General features: G+C 46.6%; 1 protein-coding gene across 1 annotated transcript in view; it reads right to left on the reverse strand.

The window, feature by feature from the left end:
* Window positions 1–1540: 1540 nt before the first annotated feature.
* LOC102107598 (transmembrane protein 263-like) overlaps window positions 1541–26218 on the reverse strand; it is a 200877-nt gene continuing 176199 nt past the window's right edge. The window contains exon 3 of the mRNA XM_088058195.1: window positions 1541–6410. Within this exon, the coding sequence (XP_087914321.1) occupies window positions 6124–6410 (287 nt within the window). The 3' untranslated portion in view covers window positions 1541–6123. The remainder of the gene's footprint in view (window positions 6411–26218) is intronic.

Genomic DNA, 26218 nt, shown 5'->3' on the forward strand with positions numbered 1-26218 from the left:
CCACACAGAGATGAGACCACAACTTCTGACATCGACTGACAGCTGCACACTCCCAGATTTGGGCCCTCTCCTGGCCCAGAGGTGTCTGAGCCACCCGCAGCCCACCTACCTGGGCAGGTCTGCTCTTCAAAGGTTTCTTCTGAGCTCTGCTGCCCACCAGCTTTTGCCCCACTCTGACTTGGGAGAAGAGTGGGTGCTGCAATTGCACACAGGGGGATGGGACACGCTGCCCGAGTGAGACAGGGCAAAGCTGTAACTAGAGGTGATTTTGCACCATCCTTTCACCCCTTAAAAGACCTCTGGAGGAGCAGCTTGTTAGTGTTGTTTTGCAACTTGGCTTAATGTGGCAAACCAGCTGGGCTGCAGGAGAGGTGAGAAGCTGTGATGTACCTGAGAACTTCTCAGGGCTCACAGCTCCAGCACCTGTACTTCATCTGTGCTGTCTGCAAGGCTACATGGATGGTTCCAGCTCTGTGAGGAGGAATGGGGGGATAGCGTGCACTTGCTGGGGGATGGGCACTTCCCTTGTCTCCCTCCCCACAGTGGGCATAGGGGCAGCTTCTGGAAGAGACCTCCCTGTCACAGCCAAACCTGCTCCTGCCACCAGCTTGGTGCCTCCCAAGCCACACTGCCAGGCTGAGTCTGCAAGCGAGGGTGGAGGAAAGGGGCAGGTGGAAGAGGTGGCTGCAAACAGCCTTATTGCTGCACTGTGTGCTGCTCTTCCCAAGCAGCTGGCAGCAAAATGCCAACCAAATAAATGGCTTGATTGCCCTGTTATTAGTTACTAAATTAATCCTTTTGTCAGCACTTAACAAATGCTGAGCTGTTTGCTCCTGGCCTCGACCCAGTAAAAGGGACACCCTGTCTTGTGGCCTGGCCACTGGGCTGCAATCCACCCTGAGGGCTGAGCATTCCCGGGAGCACTTCGTAGCTCTGCCCTGGGTTAAGTGCCCATGGTAGAGCAGATGAGGTGGCTGGAGTTGCTGGCTGTGCTCCCCAGCACCAACACTGCCAACCAGCCAGCAGAGGGTCAGGCTGGCCCATGGGGGCTTGCTGCAGCTCTGGGGAGGGATGTCAAACTGCCATCTCCTGCAGAAAGAGCAGGCTGCTGTGAGGAGAATTTGCTTCCTCAGCTGGGAAAAGTGGCTATGCAAACCTGCCTGAAGGAACAGTGGCTGTAGAGGCAAAATTTCCCATCTTCAGCTGCCGAGATCCCACTTTCAGGGCTAGGCCAGCTGTCCCCAGCCTGAAAGCCCTCTTATGCACTGGTCTTTAAACCAACACAAAAAATTGAGTTTAGAAGTCTTATCCAAACTGTTCTTACCATTCCAATCAGGAAAGGCCCCTGCAGCAAAATGGCTTTTGAACTGCGGTTGAAAGCTATGTCCTAGTTTAAGCAGCGATGGAGATTCATCCTTGCTTGGTGCCTCATCTAGAGCCCTTAGGGGAGAGATTTAATTTCCCAAGGAATCTCTAACATCTTCCTTCAACTGTGCTTCCTCTCCTCATTTCCCCCCACTAGGAACAAGAGCCAGCATAATCACGGTTTTTATCCTCAAATTTTACTGTAATTAAAATACAGAGATGCAGAATATTCCCAGAAACACACTGCAAAACAAACCAAGCAAACAAATTCAGTGGGAAAACAATTACAGACAATGAAATGATAAAGAACAAAAGTGTTCTCTGGAGCCCAGCACTGTGCATGGGACCGCGTCACTGCATTTTTGGGTTGCCAAAGGCCTCCTCAGCTCCTACTGAAGCAGAGTTGGGCCCTGGCTCTGCAGCTCTCTCTAACCATCTCCATATTCCCACTCATGCTGCTGTTTTTACAAGGATGACTTTGCAATGGAGACACAGAAATGACCCACCCACAGGGATAAGAGCCAACAAGGGAACCCAGAGAAAAAGAAGTGGGTTAAGATTTTCCACACACGAAACACAAGGGGACAGAGAGGGGTGGAAGACATGCACTCCTCTCCCAGCCAGGGGAGCTGTGGGGGCAATCACCTTCTTCCCCCCTAGACACTGCGAGTGTGGATGTTTAATGAAGGTCTCAGCAAAAGCTTTGGGGAGCTCTATCCACGGGCAAGACCAAAAGCTAAGGGAGGAATAAAAAAGTAAAGGATAATGAGACTAAAGTCAGGGAAAAGGAAGGAGAGGATGCACCTGTGTGTCTCCTTTCAGCCAGGACACGTTCGTTGAGCACAGGGACCAGCCAGGCAAGGTGGGACACAGGGCTGTGAACAGGGCCACATCCCACCTCCACCATGGTGGAGACCCAGCCCCATCATGGGGAAATCATGACAAAAGTCTGGGGGAGACTGGGGAAGGGTGGGTGATAAGAAGGGAGCTGATCTGATGCTTCAACCATCCATTGATCTGTCTAAATGGAAATCACCAGCAATCATCATTACTATGGAAGCAGGGCACAAGCCAGGCATGTACCACCACCACACACTAAAACCCACACTGACCCACTCCCCTTTTTGTGCTACTCCCTAGGACAAACTCCATTGAATTCATCTTCTGATTCAAAGCTTGTCCTAAGAAACAAATTCCTTCCATGGTCCCTTATTTTCTTGTTCCTTCACTCCTCAACTCCTCCTGTCACACCACTCTCTCCTCATCTTCTCCCAACTCCCTTTAATCCTTCCCTCTACCCCAATGCTACCCGCTCCTATTTTGTACCAAGCAACCCCATCTGGTAGCCATGGGATTTATGCACAACACAGTTTTTGCCTTTTGTACCATGAATGGGCAGTGAGAGAAAGGCTGCACCGGTGGCCCAGGTGGCTGGAATCTCTGTAGTGGGAGAAGAGGAAAGACAGGGCATCTGACAAGAGCCAGCAGCTTCCCCATGTCCTGCAACCAAAGCTGTCAGAAGGCAGATTTAGATTGGGAAGACTGACCCTGTTTTCCCTCTGCTCTGGCACTGTAAATGCCCAGAAGAGCAGGCTGGGACTGGGTCACCATAGTGAACTGAGCAGGCCTAGAACAGACTTTCTTAAAGCCTTTGAGTCCTGGACAGTTACTTATTCCTGAATGCCTGTTTAGCAGTGTGAGGCCTTGTTTTTGGAGTAGATTTAATCTTCTACCCCTGCCTGCTAATTTGATCTCTTGCTACTCATGGTCCCTGAGCTCTCCTTTAGCTGGGCTGTAAGAACAGTGATTTAGGCTGTGAGTTCTCCTCTCCAACTCATCTCTTCTTCTCCAGGCCATCCTGCAAGGAAATGGCAGTTCCAGACAAATGGTAGGCTTTATTTCCTGCAAGGATGCACAGAAGAGAAGAAATAAAAAGATGAGAAACCCTCAGGGCCCCTGTGGCCTTCCTTACATCACCTTTATCCCACTTGCCACGCCTGCTCTGCACACACAGTGCCTGCAGACAACAGCTTGGGCAGGAGGTACTGCCTCCCCCAGCAAGAGCCTGTGTGAGACACTATTTAGCCAAAAACATGATCAGCCTCTCACCACCCACCCAGGGCTGGCTGCTGAAGGTTCTTAGATTTTATCTTCTCCTGTCCAAGACCTGGGAGAGGCATTAAGGAAGAAGACTCTTCTGTCCCAATTGGCCAGAAGCTATCTTTCTCAGAGAGCTGGTGACAACATAGCTAGTTACACACAAGCAGCTTTCAGCTTTAGGGCTAGAGCTCGCTTCAGGGACAGTCTGTGATCTGGAATAAGAGATGAGATGTGCTCAGGGAGAGCAGTGAGCAGAGATCCATGCAGTGCAAACTGTCCTCCAGCTTTGCAGGGTGTTTGAGACAAAGGGAGAACAGACAAGACTTCTTCTGGCCTTGACAACTGCCACGGGCATCCCAGCAAAGTACAGGCACACATCAAGGCCTGATCTTTTCTGTGAAGCTGCTGCCTTCAGAGACAAAACCGACATGTCTGGGTCAACTTGGCCTTCACCAGAACAAAGGACACAAAGTGAGGAAATGCACACACCTACCAAATGCTGCTTCCTCTTCAGAAACAAAAATGTAAGTCAAACCTCTCCCTTGCTATCAAGTGTAGCAAACTGTGGAGATCAGCAGCTTCTTACCATTGCAAACAGCAGGGACTACCTAGCAAAAGGTATGGAGAGTGACTAACACCAGCATGATTATCAGGGGGACACAGCAACATACATCCCAAAATGTGGATTTAATAAAGGTCAGAATGAAAACTGCATCACAAGCCCAAGAACATTCAGCAAAAATGGTGGCAGGGGTGTGTGTGTGTGTGTGTGTGTGTTGTACTTAAATATTCCCTGATGTCTAAGTCCTAAGCACAAGAGAGCAGTCAGGAAGTGCAACGACCTCCAAGGGGAAACGAAGATCAAGAAAGTTGGCTTCAATGTCCAAAAGATAGGGCTGAGAGAAAACAAACAGCACAGACAGGAGAAAGGGGATTTTTCACATTCCTTTGGTTTCGATAAACTATGCTCTTGGGCAAAAGAGGGCAAAACATCCTCTAAAACATGATTTTTCTTTTGACCAGGACCCTATATAAAAACTATATGCTGAAAGTGCCAAAGATGACTATGTAAACTCCTCTGTGGCAGTGGCACAGGTTTGTTTCCCTGGCTGAAGACATGCCTGTGGACTTACATGTACACAAGCACGCTAACACAGATGCATATTTATAAAATACAGCACAAGCACTGCTTCACTTGCCTATGCACCTAACACCTACTTGCCTATGCATCCAACACCTGGCCAAAAACAGGAGCAGCAGAGTTAATGTGGGGCCTGTGGTTTTCCTCATCCCAAGAATTACAGGGGACCTTGGAGTGAGTGAATGAGTGAGTGAGTGCACATTTGTGTTTGTATGTGAGTGTACAATGCCACATGGCCCCTTGAGCATCATGGGCCAGGCTGAGGATGGCTGTGACTCCCAGATGGATGCAGGTGTCTGGGTTTCTGCGGCACTACGACTATGGGTGGGCTATTTAGTGCAACGTGGTCATTTAGAGGAGCTGGGCTGGGGCCCCAGGAGCAGCAGAAGAGGAGTTGCTGGTGCCCTGTGCAGGCTAACTGCTGTTGGAGTATGCTCAGCCCCTTGGGAAGTGTTCTCCAACATGGTGCAGCCCACTCAAACCCAGGCCACCACTCCCAGGGTGCTGAATTGTGAGGAGAGCAACACTCTCAGCTTCCCCTCCACCCCTGCAGCAGAATTTGGGTGCATTTGGGAACACACTTGCTCCTGGTTACTACTGACATCTGTGGAGTGTGAGTGTGGCCAAGAGACAATATGCCCTTGTTACAGACAGGGATACTGGAAGGACTTCGAGGGTCAAACAAAAGGCCTGGTCTCTCTACGGAACACCACTGCCTGTACTGCAATATCACAGAGGCCTGGTAAGTGCCACTGTCAGCTCCTTCCCCAAATGGGAACATACAGCAGCTTTCATATTTCTCCCCCTCACCAAGAAAATCTGTGCAGAAGTTGATGGTCCAGGATGTATCATATTCTGGTGAGGCATCACCCCAGAGCTGCTCTGCTGAGGGTTCCCTCTCTGACAGGTTCAATTCAGCTGGGGAGTAAGTGACTGGAAGCAGCTTGTGGGGATGGGCCCTGCAAAGAAAAGGTAAGAGGTGCAGGGCAGGAGGGAGGCTTCCCCCTCTTCACAGTATCTCTCCTTTGTGTCAATGGGACTTCTGCAGTTCTCTGCTAGGCACACCTTCCAAACACACCTCCCAGAGGGAAGGGGAGTTTCAGAGGCTGTCTTCCCAGCTGAAGTTGAATTTGACTACACAACCCACACTTCAAGCCAGGCATAGTTTGCCCCCATCCCCTGTTACTCCCCTCACCTCCAGGCAGATGGAGCCTAATGCCTTCTCCCATCCCTCCATGCTTACAAGGGCAAGAAGGGAGGAAGGAAACTACAAGACAGAGATAACTGCGCCTTTAAAGTCCTCAGAGTAAAGATGGTTCCCAGTAGGTGATGGGACTGAAAGGCATTGACAGTGGCTCTGTGAGCTCTGAGCCAGGCAGGTGGTGCTGAGCAGGCTGCAGCCAGAGTCTGCTCGGGTGCTCGACCCTCCCTGAAGCGGCTGGTTCCAACTCAAAGAGGTGCTGGGTAGGGGGAGAGTATGGGCAGGTTGATCTTTTGGAAGGGAGCTGCGACAGGGATTAGTCAGCCTTGTCCTTCTTCTTTGCAGTGAAAGGGACTTTGCTGGCGACCGCACTGCCCACAGCTCCGACGCCGCCGGTCACTGCTGAGACGCTGCCCTTCACCAGTCCAACGCCGGCAGCGGGGACACTGGTCACAGCTGTTTTGGTGAGCTCCAGACTCTTGCTGCCCACCCAGGCAACTCCTCCCAGTGTGGCCCCCACAGCTCCCCGGGTGATGCTGAACAGGCCGCCTGTCACTCTCCAGATGACTCCTGCCTGCTGCTGTGGGTGGTCCTTGCTGGCATCTGTGGGGAGAGAGAGAAAGGGAATGTCAGAAGTGGTCATGCTGGAGACCTCCCTGGGCACCTCTTCTAGCCCAGGATGGTTGTCAACCATGGCACATGCTCTCATATGCATAATGCCTCGCCTCGCAGCCCTAGACCTCTTGGTCCCTGAAGGAGTAATCGAGGTGATTCCAGGCCTACAGCATAGCAGGAAAGGACTTTGAGAGGGTAGGAATGGGAACAGAATTGCCTGTGTGACAGAGAAGGGAAGAAGGGGGGTCAGTTACAGCCCCAAACTTGAAACCTTCATGCTGCAGTGCAACGCAAATCCGACTTTACAAGAGATGTAATTCCCCTCCCGTGCGTGTTGGCTAATGCCAGTAAATCACAAAGACTAATGCCAGCACAGGAGGCATGAACTACAGACAGCAACAGCTGACGTTTATGTGGCCTGCAGGTCCTCAGAGGCATCTGTTTGGAAGCAGGTCTGGGCTCATGTCAGATGTGGAACTGAGGCACAGCACAGGCTTATCTGTGAGAGCAGTAATTGAGCGAGCAGAGATAGCAAACTGCAGTAAAGATACAGTGACAGAAACGTCACCTTGGGTTGTACAAGCCCTCCAGAGATCTCAGCTATGTATTTAATAGTGTTAAGACAGTGCTTAAGTTACTATAGTGTGTCACTGCTGGTTTACCTGTGCCAGCTGGATCAAGGCCAGCATGATATACCCACCCAAGCTGCCGTCACACCTGCCCACAATGCTGCAGACATAGCTTTCACAGCTCACCACTTCTTGGGAAAGGGTTGACTCTGAACTGCTTCTCATGGGATCCAAACCTGACAACGCTCCTGCTGGCCCACACACAACCCTCTCCCTTTGCATCAGCTAACAAAGTAGTGTGCAGGCAGCAATGCACTCTTCATGGGGCAAGATATTTTGGGTACTCAGCTTTCTGATTCACTGCCAGTTCTGTCCATGAGATGAGTTACTCATAATTGCAAAAACACAATAAAGTAATCCTGGCAGGAAAAAAAGGAGTGTGTTCACCCTGAATTCCATGGGGAGCTGGTGTGGAAGGTTTGCAGGTCTAACTATAAGAATTAATTTCCTGCTTCTATTATGCCACTGTAGCTTGTGCTGTGTTCAAACACAAGTGACAACACCCACAAAAGTAGAGGTGGTGGGCAGGTGATGTCAAATCCATTGAAGTTTCCATTCTGGGAGGGTGATTTAGTTCAGAAAGTGGCTAGTCCATCCTACCTGTTAATGTTTCTAATTCTCCAGCATGAAATAATGTCCCTGACCTCACAGTGTAAGAAAATAGCTTCAGCTGGGATAATTAATATTGTATTTCTGGATCTGTTACAAAGACAGAAAAGTGGTGAATGTTTGTGCTTCTGCAACTGCAGATGGTGCTAAGTGGGAATAATTTTTAGATGGACAAGTTGTGTCAGAGGAGAGGAAAACCTAAATGTTTATGGGCTGTGCTTTCTTTTTTTCTCTCCAATGACTCACAAAGTGAGCATCAGTAAAAAAATGCAGACAAAAGAGGTAAAAGGAGGTAAAAAAAAGAAAGGCAGAACATGAGTTAGGTCTGTAAAAAGCTAAATAGCAGTTACTTGAGAATGATGCTGGCACATGTTTGGTTATCCTACAGCTTTGTTAGATCTTTTCCTGAAAAGATTATTAATTGGAGAATCTTTTTAGGTGGAGAGGACTACAGACTATTGCTGGCTGTTCAATCACTGCAGTTTTGTTGTATTTGCATAAAGCAAAGCTATATCAGACTCCAATTTTTTGTAAAAGCATCCTGATCCTGCTTATCACAGCCCAGCAGAAGGTGCTGAAATATTCCCCATTAGCCTAAGAAGAACCCTAATACATCACCATGGGTTTCCATATCAGAAAAATGTGGGAGCAGCAATGTTGGGGCCCTGTTGGGGTTGCCTTGGGATGTCTTTTCCAGCCCCAGTGTTCCTGGAGCTGTAAGTTCTGTGACTCTCTTAACCATAACCATAAACCAGAATCAGGTTGTGTGATGATCTTTCCCTAGGTATTTTTGTACTGGATTCATCTAAAATTATTGAGAGTTTGGAGTTTTCTTGGATTCATACATTTTCCCCTAAGCTCCTCCCAGTCTGAACAGAGGTCTCCCTTGGGCAGGGAGTCTGATGTTCACTAGCTTTGATGACTTGGAATAAGCCTTAACTTGCACATCTATCTGATAACATGGACTGCAATATGGAGTTGGAGAAGGGTCAGTACAGTTTCCAGTGTACAGTTCTACCCAGTATATAACCTATTCCTTACCTATTCCTCAACAGCTTCTCAAGAGGTTTTCTTTTTCTCTTCTCCCTAAGTGTTTCTGAGACCCATCGACACCATGTCCAGTTTAGCTGCTAGTCCTCAACTGCTCCACAGAGTTTATCCAGTACAGCCATTTCTGTGTTTTGTCTGCAGTCCGAGGGCAGGAAGAGCTGAGGGGTCCAGAAATCCATGCAACTGTAAAGCAGGACTAGGTAAAAGCCAGAGTGGTCCCGCAAACAAACACCGTTTCAATGATGACAGCTCTTGTGTTCCTGCTCCCCTGTGTGAGGAAGCAGATCCTTTGTGTCCCAGAGGACTGCATTGCAGAAGCTTTGGGCATTAAACACCTACTGGCATGCTCAGCTGCAGAACCAAGACCTATATCAAAGTAACAATAATCTTTCTGGCTCTCCCCCAGTAAAACTGCATCTTAGGCTACCTGGAACCTATCTATAGGAAGATCTATGCCTCTGGAGCTGCCCGGCTATCTGAACTACACTAGTGTGAGAATCTCTCACATGGTACATGAATGCCTGCAGGTGGACTGCCTATGGACCAGAGAGAAGGTGGCAGCTGCAGAGGAGATTGAGGGAGGATGTTGCTCTGCCAGCAGAGAGCTAGAACATATTGGACAAAGTATCAGGAAATACTAATGTAGACAAGACAAAGGCTCTTTCTGATTAAGCTAGGTAGAGACAACAAAGTTGCAGTGTACTGGAGCACCAGTGCCTGCACACTGCCTGCACCTGGTCTGCAGCCACTTTCACAGTCCTTAAAACTCCTCAGGGAGAAGGGATGGAAGAACTATCCCTGGGAGGGTGGGATGCTGTTACAGAAGCACTCTAACAGCTCCAACACAAAACAGAAGATGTACCACACCAAAAAAAACCCAAAGAGATCAACAAAACGTACAAAAAAACAAAGCAAAACCCAAACACGCTCAGGTTTGAATAGATTTGAATAGATTTGAACAGAAGAAGATAAATCCCTGGTGACCCCAAGCACAAGGGGCCACATCCTAACCTGGTGGCAAGCTGAAATGGGTCATATTTGTTCTATATTCCAAATGATGCGTTGAAAGCTTTCAAGCCATCCCTGGTTAGTTTGTCTTCAGGATTGCAATAAACCCCACAGTAAGCTGTCATGTAAGATAAGCATCAGATTTACAGTGCAAATTAGTCTCTCAGACAATGGAGCGAGCTAAGCATTTTGTTGGCGCAGAGGAGCCCAGATTAAGAGCAAGACAGACAGCAGAGATGAAATACACAAAATAATCAGAGAGACAGACATACCGCCTAAGCAGGGGAACACTTCTATTCCCTGGAGCTGGCTGCAGCCCATGCTGCTCATGAAAGCTCTTCACAACCTATGGAGCCCTTTTTCCTCTCCATCAATGACCTGGCCTTTTCAAGGGTCCCTTCAGCTTCACTTCACCCCATGTCAGCTTAGAACAGAAGAATAAGTAGGAGAAAAGAGTTGAATAAAAGGCTCTCCTGTATGAATGCCTGCATTCTGGGCTGGGGCCAGCACCCCACACAACAGAGCTATCTCCCTACACCCTCCTCCTTGGCCATTGCCACCAGCACTCCCCAGTGGCTTCTCTTCCAGAGCAGGGGTCATACTCACTGGGGCAGTTCTTCTCACCTGATCCTAACAGCATCTATGACTTGGGCAGAAGTGAGATTGTTAATACCAGATACAACTTTCTGTGTTGCCGTGACACTCCTCAGGGCTTTGCACTGCATTCATTTGGAGAGACAAAATGCGATTCCGTGCTGGTGCCCAGTACATATGGCACAGGCACTACTCTTGCCCTCAGCCCCTGCCAGCAGGTGATATGACAGGCAGGGTGAATTATTTACTTTCAGAAGGACTTGTGCAAGTTGCTCTTTCCTACTAACTTATAAAAACAGCCCCAAGCCAGGAAAGCAGTGTCAGGGAGCAGCACTGGTTTTGCATCTTTCCATTCCTGCTGGGACCCAGAAAAAGCAGCTAGGCTGCTCAGAGACCTGATGTAAACAGTCAGTGTCATCAGTCTATCCCTCAGCAGATGTGAGAGGAAAGGGTGAGGTCACTAGTTCAAACCTGAATTACTCCTCTGACAGCTATTAAGTAGCCACTGGTTGATTTAGGCAGGTTCCTTCAACTAGAAAAATGTTCAGTCTGGAGGAATAAGAAGGGGATGGAGGGTCAGCTACTCACAAAGTTTAGTCCCAGCTTTTCCCAGCTCATTTTTAAGCAGCACTGAGCAAGTCATTCTGACCTTTACTGCCTCTGCCCCACTGTGATTGAGAATGTGTGATTTTCTTAAAGCCTTGGTTATTGGGTCACAAACAAGCATATATGGGAGTGAAGTTTCAAGTCCTGATGTTTCATGGAGAAAAAACTGAAAGTTTGATTCAAATGCACTCTTAATGCTCTGAGAATCCCAAGAGGATTATTGTTATTTTTAACCTTGTGACTTTTTCAAGCCTACCTCAATTTGAAATGCATGGGGCTGGCACTGATGTTTCTCTTCCCTTTCTGTAAAGCAAAGCTGAAGTTAATGATCCCTATTTCCTTGTATTGCTGTGCTGTCATGAAGGTTAATTAGGTACAGTTGGTGGAGTGCTTTAAACAAGGAAATTTTACTTGTATCCTCATGACTGGCACTGATATGATTCCTGTTCCCATTCTCAGTTGAGACACCAATGACAACTTCCAGTTTATCTCTGGAGAAGTTTCAAATTTCCAGACAAATCACAAAGGTGAGAAGAAAATTTGCCCCATCCCCATGCACGCCAGCCTGCTATCGTGGGGCTACACAAGTTTATCCTGCAGCCAAGACCTTCTTTTTGGGCAATATACTCCTTGGCTAGCACAAGCAGCTGAAGCTGGCAGAGACCATTCTGACTGCTGGGCACAAATGAAATCTCACTGTCCACCACCTAGCATCACCCATCTCCAGAGAATGACCAACACCATCTTCTTCCAAGCCTGTCTGCTGCTGGAGACAGCTTAGCTGAACCTTGCAGGGAACATCTGTAACAGGCATTTATGTCTGAGAGGAAAGAACTGCTGTTCACATCCTTTTTGTCATTTTTGGATCAAAGATCTAGATCCTGCAGTGTTACAGGCAAAATGTTAAAGGGAGCGCTACAAAGGGTTTGTTCTTCAAATACTTGTGCTTCACTCCTGTCATCAGTTCCATGCTGCAGCTGCTGGAAAAGGCTTTGCAGGCTCAGCAGCTGGGCTCTACCCAGCCCTGCTCTGCCCAGGCACCAAATGCTACAAACCACGACGGCTGCCACCAGCAAAAAGCCTAGAAATGCCACATTGAGTTTAGCCCTTGAGTTTTAAACTTTAACTGCAATCAGCAGGACATACTCGTTTCTCTGCAACAGGACTGTTCAGGAAGCTGCTGCACACAGCAAAATGGGGGCAGCTGTCTCCACTGCCCAGCTCACCCCAGGGCTCTTCACTGGCACAATGAGCTTTAATTGTTCCTTGCACATGCCCCAGGAGCAATATTAACTGCTGAAGCATCTACCTTGAAGCACTGAGAGACAGGGTTCAGGAGGGTAAATGAACAGTGATATGGAGTGGCTTGTTTTCCTCCCCTGAGCCCTGGGGGAGAAGCAGCTGAAGCTCTGACTCTGGAAGTGTGAGGCTTAGTTGGTTGGGAGCTTCCTGACTCTCTTTTTTGGGAAGTTTCGTGTCACCGAAACAGAAACTCTTCGTAAAAACACGATGGTATTCTTCAAACTTTCACTGAGGAAAGAATTCAGGGAGATTGGCCTCAGAGCAGGTAATAACCTGGTGGACAAGGGATTCCACCAGGCTTGAGTCAGCCCAAGGACACTGCTGGCCACACACACGCACACAAACACACACACTAAATGACCCAAGCAGCAGCTATTTTCCCCTTTTTTTAATAACTGTTTCACTTTGCAAGAAGAGATACTAATTGGAGGAGAAACATAAACTTATCCTCTCACTTCCTAAATGCTTTCAAATACCAAAAGCCAAGATCTCCCCTGATACTAGTTTCTGTTTCTTGAAAAATAGTTGTTCCTTTGCTCTGCCATTCCTTTGCAGGAAGTGGCTGGGTTTTTTGATCTAGAAATATCTCTTTTATATAGCTATAACAGTTTGTCAGGAGCAGCCAGAGTCTCCTTCAACCAGCATATAATGGGACCCTTTCATTCTTCCAAGACTTCAGCTGCTCTGGTGTATAGAGATGGTCTCTAATGAAGCTAAAGACAGGATATCCCACAGTCCAGAAGTAATGCTCCATGTGCTCCAGAAAAACACAAGTGAGTTGCCAGACATGTAGTATCATCTACTAGAAAGGATGGAGGATGAGGCAGGAACCTGGAGACCCAGCTCTGTTGTCAGCATTATTGCTGACAGCTACTCCTCTGCTTCCACTCCATGTTCCTGGCCTGTTTCAGCCAGGGATGGTGTGACTGCCCAAACAACATGCAGGGGATCCTGCATGACCTGCAGTGGAATGGGGTAGCAGGCAGGAGTTAATCCCAACTCTGCAAAGCCCAGCAAGCTGGGAAAGGGATAAGTGCACGCTTTGCAGAGGGGAAACTAATGAACACTAACTGGTTGGCCTTGTGGTACTTAGAAACAATCCCCCAGCTCCCAGTGACATACTTAGCCTCTCATCTTGGAGAGGAACAAGTGCACACCAGGACAAAGTTCTCAAAAGCTTGCCATCCTTCTGATGCAGCTCACAAGGGCTTAAAGGATGAGGATTTACCCTTTCTATAGGCAGCTGGTTTAAGACTTTTATCTCATTTGATGCAAATATCGTCTCTTACCATGGTGTGTATAGGTTGTAAGAAAGATGAGCCCACAGGAAAGAACTAGAGCAAAACTATGAGTGGTGTTGGCCCTTCAGGAAGAAAGAAATCTGGACATTCCCTCTTCTATTTCCATTGCAATATATCTGTCCATATGGAATAGATACAGAAATGGGCTTTTGCTACTGGCCAGTCAGGTCACTAAAAAGCCTGTAGGATGTCTCAAGGCTGCTGTCAGAGTGGAAAGACGATCTCAAAAGGCAAGAGATTCCAGGTCACCACAAAGAACTGTGCACAGTGACTGCTTCCTCCCTACCCTCGCCACCCTCTGGCCCCTGTGCTAAAAAATGCACTGGTGCATTATGGCAAATATGAACAGCAAGGGACAGCTGCGCTCTACCTTTCCTGTACTTGTGTTAAAAGCATCAAAAGTGGCCATCAGACTTGACTTGTTTGAACTTTAGGTTCCTGCCTGTCTTCAATTTCTACTTTGTGCTCCACCTACAAGCACTTGAATCACTCAAGAGGCTTGCTTAAAGGCTTGGCAAGAAGGAGCACATAAAGCTGCACCAATGGCTCCTTTTCCTTTTGGACTCTGATCATTGCTGCATTGAGATTTTTGGATGACAATGACAGGAATCACCTCTTGCCATGAATATGGATTCTTGATCCCACTTGGGGATCTGTGGGTAGAACAGGAATAATCCAGAGGACTCAACGATTTGCTGTGGCCTCGAGCTTTAAAGCTATGAGGAGGAGAGCTTTCCAACAGGAAAATTTATTCCTTACAAATAACCCTTCCTAGCATTTGTGCCCAGGCTGAAGAGACCATCTTTTTAAGCCTGCTCTTTGACCCATGCTAGCTCAGCTCTTGTCAGGGCACATCACCTCCCCTGTCAATTCTGTAGCAGTGGTTGCACATTATTCACTGAGCTGCTTTCAGCTGCTTGTGATAGAACCTGGCACAAAAAGACCACAAATGAATCAGAGGATCTTGTTAAACAGTCTTGTTAATTCAGCTCTGATAAAGACACAGGAGAAAAAAAAAAATCAATATTTGTAAAGTGAAAAAAGACAAAATCCATAGAGAAATAAAGGTCATTTTCACGGTTCTATGAGGCCCCTACAAACAATGGAGAGTAAATAACATAATCCAAGCTTATGTAAGAAATAACTTTTCTTCCATGCTCTAGTGCTACCCAGTGGATTTCAAACAAAGGCAGACTCAGTTAAACCTCCTCTGTCCAGTGAGGCTAAAAGTCCTTTCCACAAGAGTATTGCTAACTCACAATTTATCAAAAAAGCACATGAAGTTAGGTCCCAGCAGCAGTCTGGGGAGAAGCATAGGAGTGAGAAGAGACTAACTAACAGGAAGGTGGTCTAGGCTGCAAAGATCAGACATCAAAAAAGTCCCCTCTATTTGTTCACCAGCTGCCATTTTGAGTACTCTGCCATTATATTATTCAAGGCCTAATCTCTTAATCTCTGGAAACACATGATTGAAATTTGAGCATTTTACAGCTGAGATATCCAAGAATTTTTCCAAAAATACTCCTAGTAAAGTTGGGAACATATTCTGCCTTGGTAGTAGGGAAGGATCCAGGTCCAGACATTTTCTCTTTCCATTCCTGGAGCAGTTGAGCAACGGACGCTGATGCTTCTCAGCAGGATGGCTGGCACCAGTGAAATATTCAGAAATTCTCCATTTATTCTGATTATGTGTTCCCTACTCTTCTCCAAGGCACACGGAGGAATTGAAGAAAAAAATGAATGGCAGCTCAAAAAGCAAAGGAACAAATTTTAACTGACCTTTGACTCAAAGAAATGACCTGTTCATCCCAGAGACTATCCAGGGGTCTTCCTCTCTATCCAAAGGATAACAAGGCAGTTAAGCTAAAAGCTGTGTCCTACAGAAGCAGCTGAGCTGGGGATTTACTGGGGAGGTACAGATATGCTTGCCTGCTCATGCTCCAGTATGCCAGGAACGGGCAGGATAGGCCTTTATTATTCTGCTAATGGAAGGTATTTGATGGCCTAGTCTCAAAAACTCATTACACATCTCAGCTGACAAGGGGAGAGCACTGCAGTCATGAGTGGGCAGGTATGCTGCCTCTGGGAGCAAACAGGCAGAGCATCCCTCCCCCGCAGCCAGGCTGAACAGAGGAGGACAGGAGCCATCCGTGTCTCAGACTATTAGATCTATTGTAGTGCAAAAATCATCCCCTAGCTCCCAAACCTCTCAAGTGTCCCCTCACCCTGTCACTTCAGAGAGAGCCAGCTGGTCCTACCTGTCTTTCCTCTGTGAAATCACCTGGAAATCTCAGCCCAGAATGCATAAACTAGAGATAGCACTAACACTGCCCAAAGAGACATCAAACCTCCGCCTCTGCACTGCACAGACAAAGCTGCTGCTTAGGAACAGGAACCCAAGTGTGACAGTTCCTTTCACTTCCTTCCATATTCATGTCCTTTCTCTTTCCAGGGCAGATTTCAATACAGCACAGCAGGGATCCTATGCACACTTGGCTTCTGGGTGGTTACTGAAGGGCTCTCCCTGGTGCTGAATGGAGCCAGGGTCTAGTTTGGCTCTCAGAAATGCTAAGATATCTAGGCCTCCCTTTAGTGCTTCATATAGTTGGAGGAATATCTGTAATAAGAGAGACTCCTGCTTGCTGCCACCAATCAGTCCCTACATTCTCAGTCTCTCATGGGAGGGCCTGATAAACAGACTGTGCTTTATCTGAAAGGGAGAAGCCCCTATTACCTCTTGGCTTTCTCCTGAGCCAGTGTTGACTCTAGCTTGGGATATCCCCTGCCACTGCCTGGAGACCAGCTGACCATAAAGTAGTAGAATCACAGTGTGTGAAGCGAGAGAGACCAATTTCCTCTCTATTCCAGTTTCAGTTCTCCTGAAGAGTTTCTATCCTGAAGTGCATCTTTGTTGCACCAGGAGGAGGAATATTAAACAACCTCCTACCCATTTCAGCAAAACCTTCCCTAACTCAAAGATGTCCCTTCAGCCTGGTAAACCCAGTTCCCAGCAGGGATTTAATGTAAGACCAGTTTCAAAAATATTGCTAATACTTCTGCTCTCATTTGCTTTAACAATTGCTGAAAATCTTCCCATATACCTGACTGGGATAGTGATGTGCTGCAGAAGGCTGAAAGCCTGGAGAATCCAAGACTCTCTGGATCCAGTCTGCCCTTCTCTGGTATCTAACTGTTGTGAAGCAAAGCCAAGCAAAACCACACTTGGATGTCAGAACAAGGGCTCTGTGAAAAAAATAAAAAAATCAGCTGCACACCTACAGCAGCCTTTCAGGCCTTCAAGTTAAGACATTTCCTGTCTTGATTCTGCAGTGCAGCCCAGTCTGGCAATGCTGTCATGCTTCTACTATTGGGAAATGAAGAGCAACATTACCCTCCTCTACTGATTCCCCTAAATTTTCTTCTGCAGTTCTGTACACACAGGGGAGCAACAGGGCAGAACAACTGATTCCTTTAAAAATGAGGGAGCATCCAAGGATGCTTTAAAGTATCACACTGCACAGCTGCAGGATCTATGTGTTAGGCTTTTCCCGGATTTCACATAAGGATGCCCAGCTCAGCTTGTGGTCCACATGCATGCACATGCTACCCTCATTCTTGACAGGACAAAACTTTTGAAATTCCAGATCCCACCATGCCACATTCTAGTTTGGCTAGTGCAATCATTACAGAAACTCATTTGCACCTCTATTTTCTTCAATTTGTCTCCAATCAGATGCATACAGGGAGTGACTGGAGTGACATGAATCTAATCAGAGGCTGATGCCACATCAGAAATCCCATCAAGCTATCTTCCAGTCCCAACAAGCTTTCCTCTGTAACAAAACATCTTGTCATAGCTTGGAGAACCCCTGTGTATATTGTGTTCCCAGCAGGGTTTCTTAAAGGGCTCAGTAGTCAGAAACTGAGTTTTATTTTACAAACTACAGACAAAAAACTTTTCTATTTAAATACCCTCCTAGCTCTTATTGGTGTTTTTCTGGACCATTTCCCTACCAAAACCAACTCTGTATTGAGAGATTCCAGGCAGAGGAATCTCAATTTTCCAACAACACAAAGCTTAAATGGCCTAGGAGCCCATGCACTTAGCATTTCATGCCTGCTATGCACAAGCAGAGCCCAGCAGGTGTTGGCTGGGGGGAGCCAGGCAACCTCTACAAATCCCCTGCTTTCCTTTCAGGCATACGAGTGGAAATCACGTCCTGACCCACACCTGAATGATGCCAGGGGCAAGAAGAAGGAGGTGCTAGAGGGGCAAGAAGCCTCTGGCCCCAGCAAGCAGCTGGGAGGGGCAGCAGGGTGGGCAAACCTTCCAGTGCCAGAGAACCAGGCAGCCTTGCCTGGTGCTCTGGAGGAAGAGGGGCACTGCACACCCCTGGCACCTGCAGAACAAGAGAAGGCAAATTTGGCCTCTCTGCGCGTCAAGCAGGCAACCCAAACAGAGACTCTGGCACAAGAGGAAAATGCAGCCACTCCTCAAGCTGTTGACTAGGAGACACTGACAAAGACCCCAGCACAAGAGGAAAATTCAGCTGCTCCTCAGCTCATTGAGCAGGAGTCACAGACAGAGTCCCTGGCACCAGGTGCTGCAGTGAAGCCCTTCTGCATGCGGTCTTGAGGAGAGGGCTGGGAAGGGCAGCCTACTGGGAAGGACACTGGCCTACTGAGTGGCCAGCAGGTGACACCTACGTCTCACAGGAGTTCTGGCACATCTGGAGGAGACAGAAAGCTCCCTGGGCCCAAACCAAACATCCCACCACATTCTGGATGGTGTTAGGATGGATGAGGTGTCACTCTTCTGCTGCCCAGGTTGCAGCAGGGATCCCCACATTCTTCCCATGAAGTAAAAGGCACCCAAGAGCAGGCCAAGAGGGATCTTCAACTTGGAAAATCCAGTTATTATCACAAAAACTAGCCCAGGCTGCAAAACTTACTAATCCTAAATGCTGAGTTCTGTTTTTGAAATGGACTAAAAGACGCATGGCCTTCAATCCCCAACTTCCAGTCTGATGTTTAAGAAGTTTTATCAGGGCTCCTGAGGCTGCATTCAAGCATCTTTCCAGCTTGGGGCCATCCTGTGCACGCATAGCTGCATTCTGCCAAGTGCTAAAGGCCTTTCTTCCCCTACAGCAACAACTTGGCTGCCCGTTCCCTAGCTGGCTGATGGCAGCACCTGGATGCTGTCCAAAGGCAGTAAGTTTCTTGCAGCTGAATATGTTTAGTCCCTCTCCTAGGGCATGCTCTCCATTACACAGCTATTGTTTATGACCCCAATTATCTCCCAGAAACTGGTCCTTGCCTGCAGTTAATAACCAAGGCTAAATGATCAAGTGTTAGGGCTCAGGCAAACTGGTTGTTAACTTCTCTGTCAACCAAGTTCAGAGTCTTTTACTGCTATTAGAAACTCAGATTAATGACGCATAACAGAAATGAACTCTCCAGTGACACAGCTAGGTGAGGTTAGGAGAGGGGGGAAAAGAATCACTCCTTTTATCTGGAGGTATCAGCTGAGCAAGGAGGAGATGAGCCCTCCTTTAACTCTCCTCTCAGCCTCCCTGATGTCTGGGAGACAAATATCAAAGAATATCTTATTTTGCAGAGTACTTTAAACTTTCTTAGGGTCTGGATCGTGTGGGCAGATCTGTAAGTAAAATGGGCTCACTGACCAGAAGCTGCTTTCAGAAATTTAGTAGATTTGCATGGCAAGGTTTCGGTAGCAGCAGCACTACAGGGGTGGCTTCTGTAAGAGGCTGCCAGAAGTATCCCTCATGTCTGACAGGGCCAATGCCAGGCCACTACAAGATGGATCCACCACTGGCCAAGGCCAAGCCCATCAGCAATGGTGGTAATGTCTCCATGGTAACACACTGAAGAAGGGAAAAAAATTACTGCACAGAAGTACTTGTGGTCAGAGAAGTGAGAATATGTGAGAGAAACAACTGCACAGACACCAAGGTCAGTGCAGAAGGAGGGACAGGAGGTGCTCCAGGAACTGAAGCTGAGATTTCCCTGCAGCCCGTGGTGCAGACCATGGTGGGACAGCTGTGTCCCTGCAGCCCAGGCAGGTCAATGGGTGTGCAGAGATCCTCCTGCAGCCCTGGAGACCCCAGTGCTGGAGCAGGTGGGTGCCCAAAGGAGGCTGTGATCTGTTGGGAAGCCCAGGTTGAAGCAGGCTCCTGGCAGAACTTGTGGAGTCCATGCTGGAGCAGCTTTGCCGGTTGGACCTGTGACCCTGTGGCAGATCCAGGTTGGACACTGTTCTTGGAGGACTGAAACTCATGGAAAGGGACCCAAACGGGAGCAGTTTGTGAAGAACTGTGGTCTGTGGGAAGGACTCAAGTTGAAGAAGTTTGTGGAGGACTGTCACCTGTGAGACCTCACAACGGAGCAGGGGAAGGTGTCTTTCTCCTGAGGAGGACAGCAGCAGAAACCATGTGATGAACTGATCATAACCCCCATTCCTGTCTCCCTGCATCACTGAGGGGGAGGAAGTAGAAAACTGGGAATAAAGTTAAGCATGGGAAGGAGGGAAGGTTGGCGGGAAGGGTGTTTTTAAGATTTGTTTTACTTCTCATTATGCTACTTTGATTTTGCTTTGTAATAAATTAAATAATCTTGTCATGTTGAGTCTGTTTTGCTTGTGATGGTAAACAGTGAGTGATCTCTCCCCATCCTTATCTCAGCTCATGAGTTTTCATTATATTTTATCTCCTCTGTTCTGTTGAGGAGGGGAGTGAAAGAGGGCTTTGGTGGGCACCTGGCATCCAGCAGGGTCAAACCACTACAAGGGACCTCTTCCAAACTGTAATTCCTACCCTAATATTTCAGATTTCCAACAGCTAACAAGAGCTGGTGAATTCTGCAAACCTCTGTAGGGCAGGAAAGCAAGACCTCACTTCAGAAAGAAAGGCCATGTAGAATGAACATGCATAGAAATGAATGTCAGGTTTCAAAGGGAGGTCTACCAATAACAGATGTATTGTCAGCCTTTCCCAGCCTACTCCTCACTGGTTCATCTGTAAAGCAGCCCTCCAACAACTCCTCAGAAAATAGTAGTTTCAATCAAGAAAATGTTGATGCTGAATCCCTCTCACAGATCTTTCTGAACACTAATGGGAGACCATCACCCTTGTACTTACAGGGGCCACTAGGTATCTTAGAGGACATAATTTTCTCAAGAGATCCACCAACTTCTACCCATAAAGTACAGAAGCCTGATTTTGGGCAATTACCACTATGGCCTTGGTAGTTGGTTTGACTACTGGTTTTGACTACCCAATCCATACATAGACACTCTGTGAGTACCAGAAAAATAAACCAGGCAGTGCAGCTGTGCAACCCTGGGATCTGGGACAAATGGACAATGACATGAGAAGAGGAAGACTAGCTAGAAAAAGCATAAGGGTTTATGTCTGGATATACATAACAGTAGGAGCTGCTGCCTACAAATGACTTTGGGTGTGATGAGCTCACTGCCTGAATCTTGGAGTATGACTATCTCCTTCTGCCACCACAGATATGCTGGGAATGGGAAAAGGAAAGGCGTTGAAAGGTCTTCTGCAGCCAACCTCTCCTGCTCAGATACCTGTCCCTTCAGCTCTCTTCTGGGACAGATAATACTCCAGACTCCTTCTTTTCAAAATCTACCAGATACTGCCCGAAAGACATTTATTCTCCTACCATTCCATGCATCAGCTGTGAAAAGGCAGACAAGAAAGGAAAACTTGGAACAGAAGAGGGCACTTTTCCCTGTCTGATCAACTGTTGGATGACAGAAGGCCACAGATGTGTGTCACCATGTGTGCCAGGCAGGTAAAGATGGATGCTTCTTCCATCAGTAGATGGTGAAGGAAACACCAGTGATACAGGAAGAAACAGATTTTCTGGTGGTGTGAAGAGGATGCAAGGATCATCCTGCACTTACAGAGCAGCACTCAAAGCATGCAACATTTCTTGCAGAAGTTTGCTTGTACTTTTTCTGTCCTGCCCAATCCATTCCCAGCCACAACCTTCATACCCGTGTGAACACAGTGACACTTACTAATGAAAATGGAATGCTATTTATTATTTATTCAGACTGGCATCAAGGGAGAAGCCCTGTTAGTACACACACCAGCACTCAGCTGCCCCACAGAGACATCTGAAGGGCAGCTGGAAGATGTACAGACAAATGCTTTGGTGTCAGGCCATGCCTGTAAGACAACAGCCATCAGCTAGGGAACCTGTGGGCCAGCATGGTCCCAAGGAGAGCTGAGTGGTTCCTGAGTCCTCAGCTGCCATCCTCCCCCAGGGCCTGGCAAAAGCAACCTGGCCACCACTCCTTGAGACTGCTCAGGCAGCTTTAAAAACACACTCTTTCATCCTTATGCACGGATTTACTTATTCATGTATTCTCAACAGAAGCACCAACGGCCATAATTGGATCCATTACTGGGTTATTAGAGCTCTCAGTCACTGCCTCTGCAGCTTTGCACAGTGCTGGGGGAATGCACAGGAAGAACAAACAGGGCAGAGGCACGGCCAGTGGCAGGGGCTTTAAAAATCCATTAAGTTGTTGCTGTGGCAACTAAAACAAAATTTCTGGCAGGAGCTGCTATATGTGGAGAACTGTAAACTTCTCCATTTGTGGAAAACATTGGTCATGTGTCTGAAAGAGAGGTGGCAGAAAGAATGGCTCTTTTCAGAGACTGTTACAGCAAGAGCCAAAACTGGTCTGCTTACAAATTTATTCTTATGGCAGGCCCTGACGATGGTTGGATTCTACATACCAGAGCTTCCCAGGAGCCAGTGCACCGAGACAGAGCTGGCATGTTTGGAGGAGCATTTCTAGGTATTCAGTCCAGCTGGTCTTGAATGCCAGGAAAGCCACTGAACTGCAGCACAGACACAGCGCTGCAGTCCACTCACTTCTACCTTCACCTGCCTCCTCTGCCCCACAACCTCTCCAGGGTCTCCACGGAAAATTGAAACTTGTCTGGGAATTAGCTTTCACTAAGATGACAAATTCTGGAACACCAAAGTTTCCATCCATAAATGGTGGGAAATGAAAAAGCAGTTGTTAGGTCTGGAAAAACTAAAATCTGTCTAGAAAGGCTGTTTCTGGTCTCAAAAACACGACAAGTTTTTAGGAGTGGTCAGCAGGGCAGTAACCACCTGGATGAATAGTCACGTATCCCAACTTCGGAAAGTGCCCGCTACTTTAACATCACAACAGGGGTTGCAAACTTTCAGGCATCTCAAGTTCACATTTAATTATAATGTAAGACCTGCAAAAGCAGAATCAGTGTTGATTTAATGTTGATTGATTTACGCTAAACAAGCTGTGCTGTGCCACCTGTTTAATTTTCTGGGAGATCTCCCAGATCAAGTCTGAGCCTGCTTAGCTAACACAGACCAACAGCCCCACACCCAACGTTTCCCGTTCAAGGATCATGGTTCATCAGTTTATTATTTATGAAGCAACTCACTCAGTTTGGAAATTCAGAACAGCACAGATTCCTGATGTGTAACTCTGAATTCTCTCAAGTTTAGTGTATAGGTTGGAGCTACCTAATGGGCACTTTGCAAAAAGATCCAAGAGTGACAGTGGACACTGCCAGCAGAAAATTTGCCTACTGAGAGGTATTGTATAGGCAAAATGACTGATGACAATATCTAGCTTTTCTCTGGAGTCAGCAACTTAAGTACAAAGACTTCACTGCAAGTTAGAGTCCCTTGTGGGATTGATTTCTACTGTGAAAGGAGGCATAGAGGGAATGGGAAGACAAAGATATAGGAACTGGTGTTGGGTCAGCACAGGGAGTGGCATGCAAGCAGCCCCATTATAATGCTGCCAGTCTCCTCTCCTCTGTCCCCTGGTGACATAGAGGCTCACAGCTTTCTGACCCTGGCTCTCATGGCTCACATGACTTCACTGCATTAATGATCTCAGTGAGAATTTTTTAAGCTGATTGACAGAAACCTGGAAAAAAACCACCTAGGAGCTATGAAATGGCACCATTGCCAAAGGGGAGCTCAATACAGGGCAGAAAAGAGACACTGGCTAAAGGCACAGGAGATTTTTAAATAGACACCCTAGGTCTGGTCTGTACAGCATTAAGGATTGTGGTGAGTGTCTGAGGTCAAGGTAAGAAACTAATACTTATAAAGCTCATTGAGGCTTATGTTTACAATACAGCACTAATTATCCTGTTAATCAAAGTAAAAATCCTTCCGTTTTGCAAATCCATCCAGCAAAAGGCTGCAGATCCACAGCTCAGACATTTAACCCCCAACTACCCTATATGCTAGAAAGCAAATGAATAGGAAAGTTTAAAAGGCTTTGAAATTTTACTGCACTCTACCTCCTTAAAACCTTCTGCCTTCATTTCTGTCTTACACCACTTGGATAAGAAATTGTTAACAAGGAGGTTTAGAGAAAAAATATAAGATGCTACCTGTCTGTAGCTTTTAAAATCTTAAATCTGTAGTATATGAATGTTGTTTGTCTAGACAAAAATCTTTTGTTGGCATAAATATCCCACTCAATCCATACTTTGGTCATACACTGAAGTGTACGTCATATATCAAAATCTTACATATTTTATTTTGGTCAATACAGTTCATTGTGTGGTTACTTCTAGTGAACAACAGAATTTTATTCACTGCAAGCTACCTCTTTTAAAGTAGCCTGCTGCTTTAGAGATACACAGAGTTTGGTTTAAATGCTACAGTAAGGAAGGAAAAAAATCAGTCTATCAAACAAGAGAAAGGTAGACCACACACAGATCACTTCTCAATTTTCAAAGTCACTGATGCGTTGAGGATATATGTTGCTTGAGAACAGGCTTGTCACTGGCTTTGGGTGGTGAAAGATCAGCAGCAGTTAAGGTTGGCTGGGAAATTTTCACTGGGCACAAATGACAATTTGAGTCTTGATATTATAGCTGTTAACACCTGCACCTAAGCATTTCCCAACTTAGAAGCAGCCCTAGGCCTTGAAAAAAAGAGACTGCTCTCATAAATTAGGACCCTATCATAGCTAATTAAGTAAGTACAAGTTTTACTTTAAATTCGTAATTTTGAGGGCTGACCCTTGTTTGTTTAGAACTTCTTTTTAATTATGAAGAATTAAATGGTAGAAATTACAGTGAAGCACTCATCCATATGATGTCTCTGACTCTGGAAATATCAAATATGGAGAGTGCTTTTTTCAGGCTGATCTTCCCATATGCAAATATAAGACCACCGGATAATAATTTTCAGTCTGCCAGTGTCAGGTATGGTAGTGGAGGTGCCACACCTAAGCACAGTTTTTTTGTTATTATAAAAGTAACCAAATCCCATTATAGAAACAGTTAGGTTATTTGCCCTAGTATTTGTACTTGGATATCTAAATATCATACTGTTTTTTTGCTTAGAAACTTAATTTGCAGCCTAAATTTATTCATGGGCCATTTATACCCATTTCCTCTTGTGGCAATGTTGTCTTTCAGTTTAAATTGCTGGTCTCCCTCCCTGGTGTTTACTCCTCTGATGTATTTTATAGAGAACATTCATGTCTCCTCTCAGCCTCTGTTTTGCTGGATTAAACAAGCCAAACACTTCTAGTTCTCATGTATAGAATAGATTCTGCACTGTCCCCCTTATCCCAGAAGCCTTTGATTTTCTTGTGTCTGGTGTTTGGTAGTGTGCAGAGAACTGACAAAGCCATGATACTGCCTTCTCCCTCAAGGGACAGCTTGCCTCATACAATCTAGAAGTGCATTTGGTTTTCAGGATACTGGTAGGGTATAGGAATTTCTGTCATTAACTAACATACTCTAACCTCTAACCCTTCTCTTTCCTCAACCCCCTAATGAGCTCTCAGTTTATACCACACTTCTTGTTACAAGTCCTTAGGTTATAGTATGTTGTTTGTTTTCCTGGTAATGTTAACAAATGTTACATTTATATTATATTTGCCATTAGTCACCAGTTTTTGCTGTATGACATCCAAGCATTACTCTCAGTAATAGCAATATTCTAATTGCTTTGTACCATGCTTTTTCATATATCCATATCCAACAAAAAATCTGTGCTGGAATCTAGAAATGCTGCAAGTCATCCCAGGCAAGTACCTGCTCCTGACTAGGAAGAGGATTGGTTTTCTTCCAAAGCCAGCCTCCACCAACTGAGAAAAACACCATTTCATCAGCGTGTGATCTCCTCCTGAAATAGGCACAAGATGCATCTTGCTACTCCCCAAGACTCCAAACCCTCTTAAAAACATACTGAATCCTGGCTGTGAGACTGGAGACCTTGGGAAGAAGCCAAGGTGATGTTTTTGCATCAGTCTGGTTGCAAAGACAGAAGAGAGAACTGTCCTGTCCAACAGTGTTTTCTGAGTACCAGCCTACCTTCCTATTCCATCCATGGGCAGAGAGAACCACTCAAAGAAGATCAGGCATGGCTTTTTGGTCCTCAAAGCTCTTGCAGCTTTTAATTTTGTGAACCTGTTGAGCTCTAGGCTTTTCACAATTTCCTCCTTACACTGTTTGCTTTTGGATGGTGGGAAGAGAAGCTGCTTTCTTCTGCAGCTGCTATATCTGACACATTTGCAGCCCTTGTGCTACAAAACTACTTTCCTCCCCTAACTACTTCTCATTTCTCCACTGCTACTTGTTTTGTTGAGCTGAAATTCTTGAGGGGAGCATGGCAC

This window comes from Pseudopodoces humilis, chromosome 7, assembly GCF_049639895.1.
Source record: "Pseudopodoces humilis isolate 2021_Gansu_Grassland_sample_001 chromosome 7, ASM4963989v1, whole genome shotgun sequence".
Taxonomy (NCBI): domain Eukaryota; kingdom Metazoa; phylum Chordata; class Aves; order Passeriformes; family Paridae; genus Pseudopodoces; species Pseudopodoces humilis.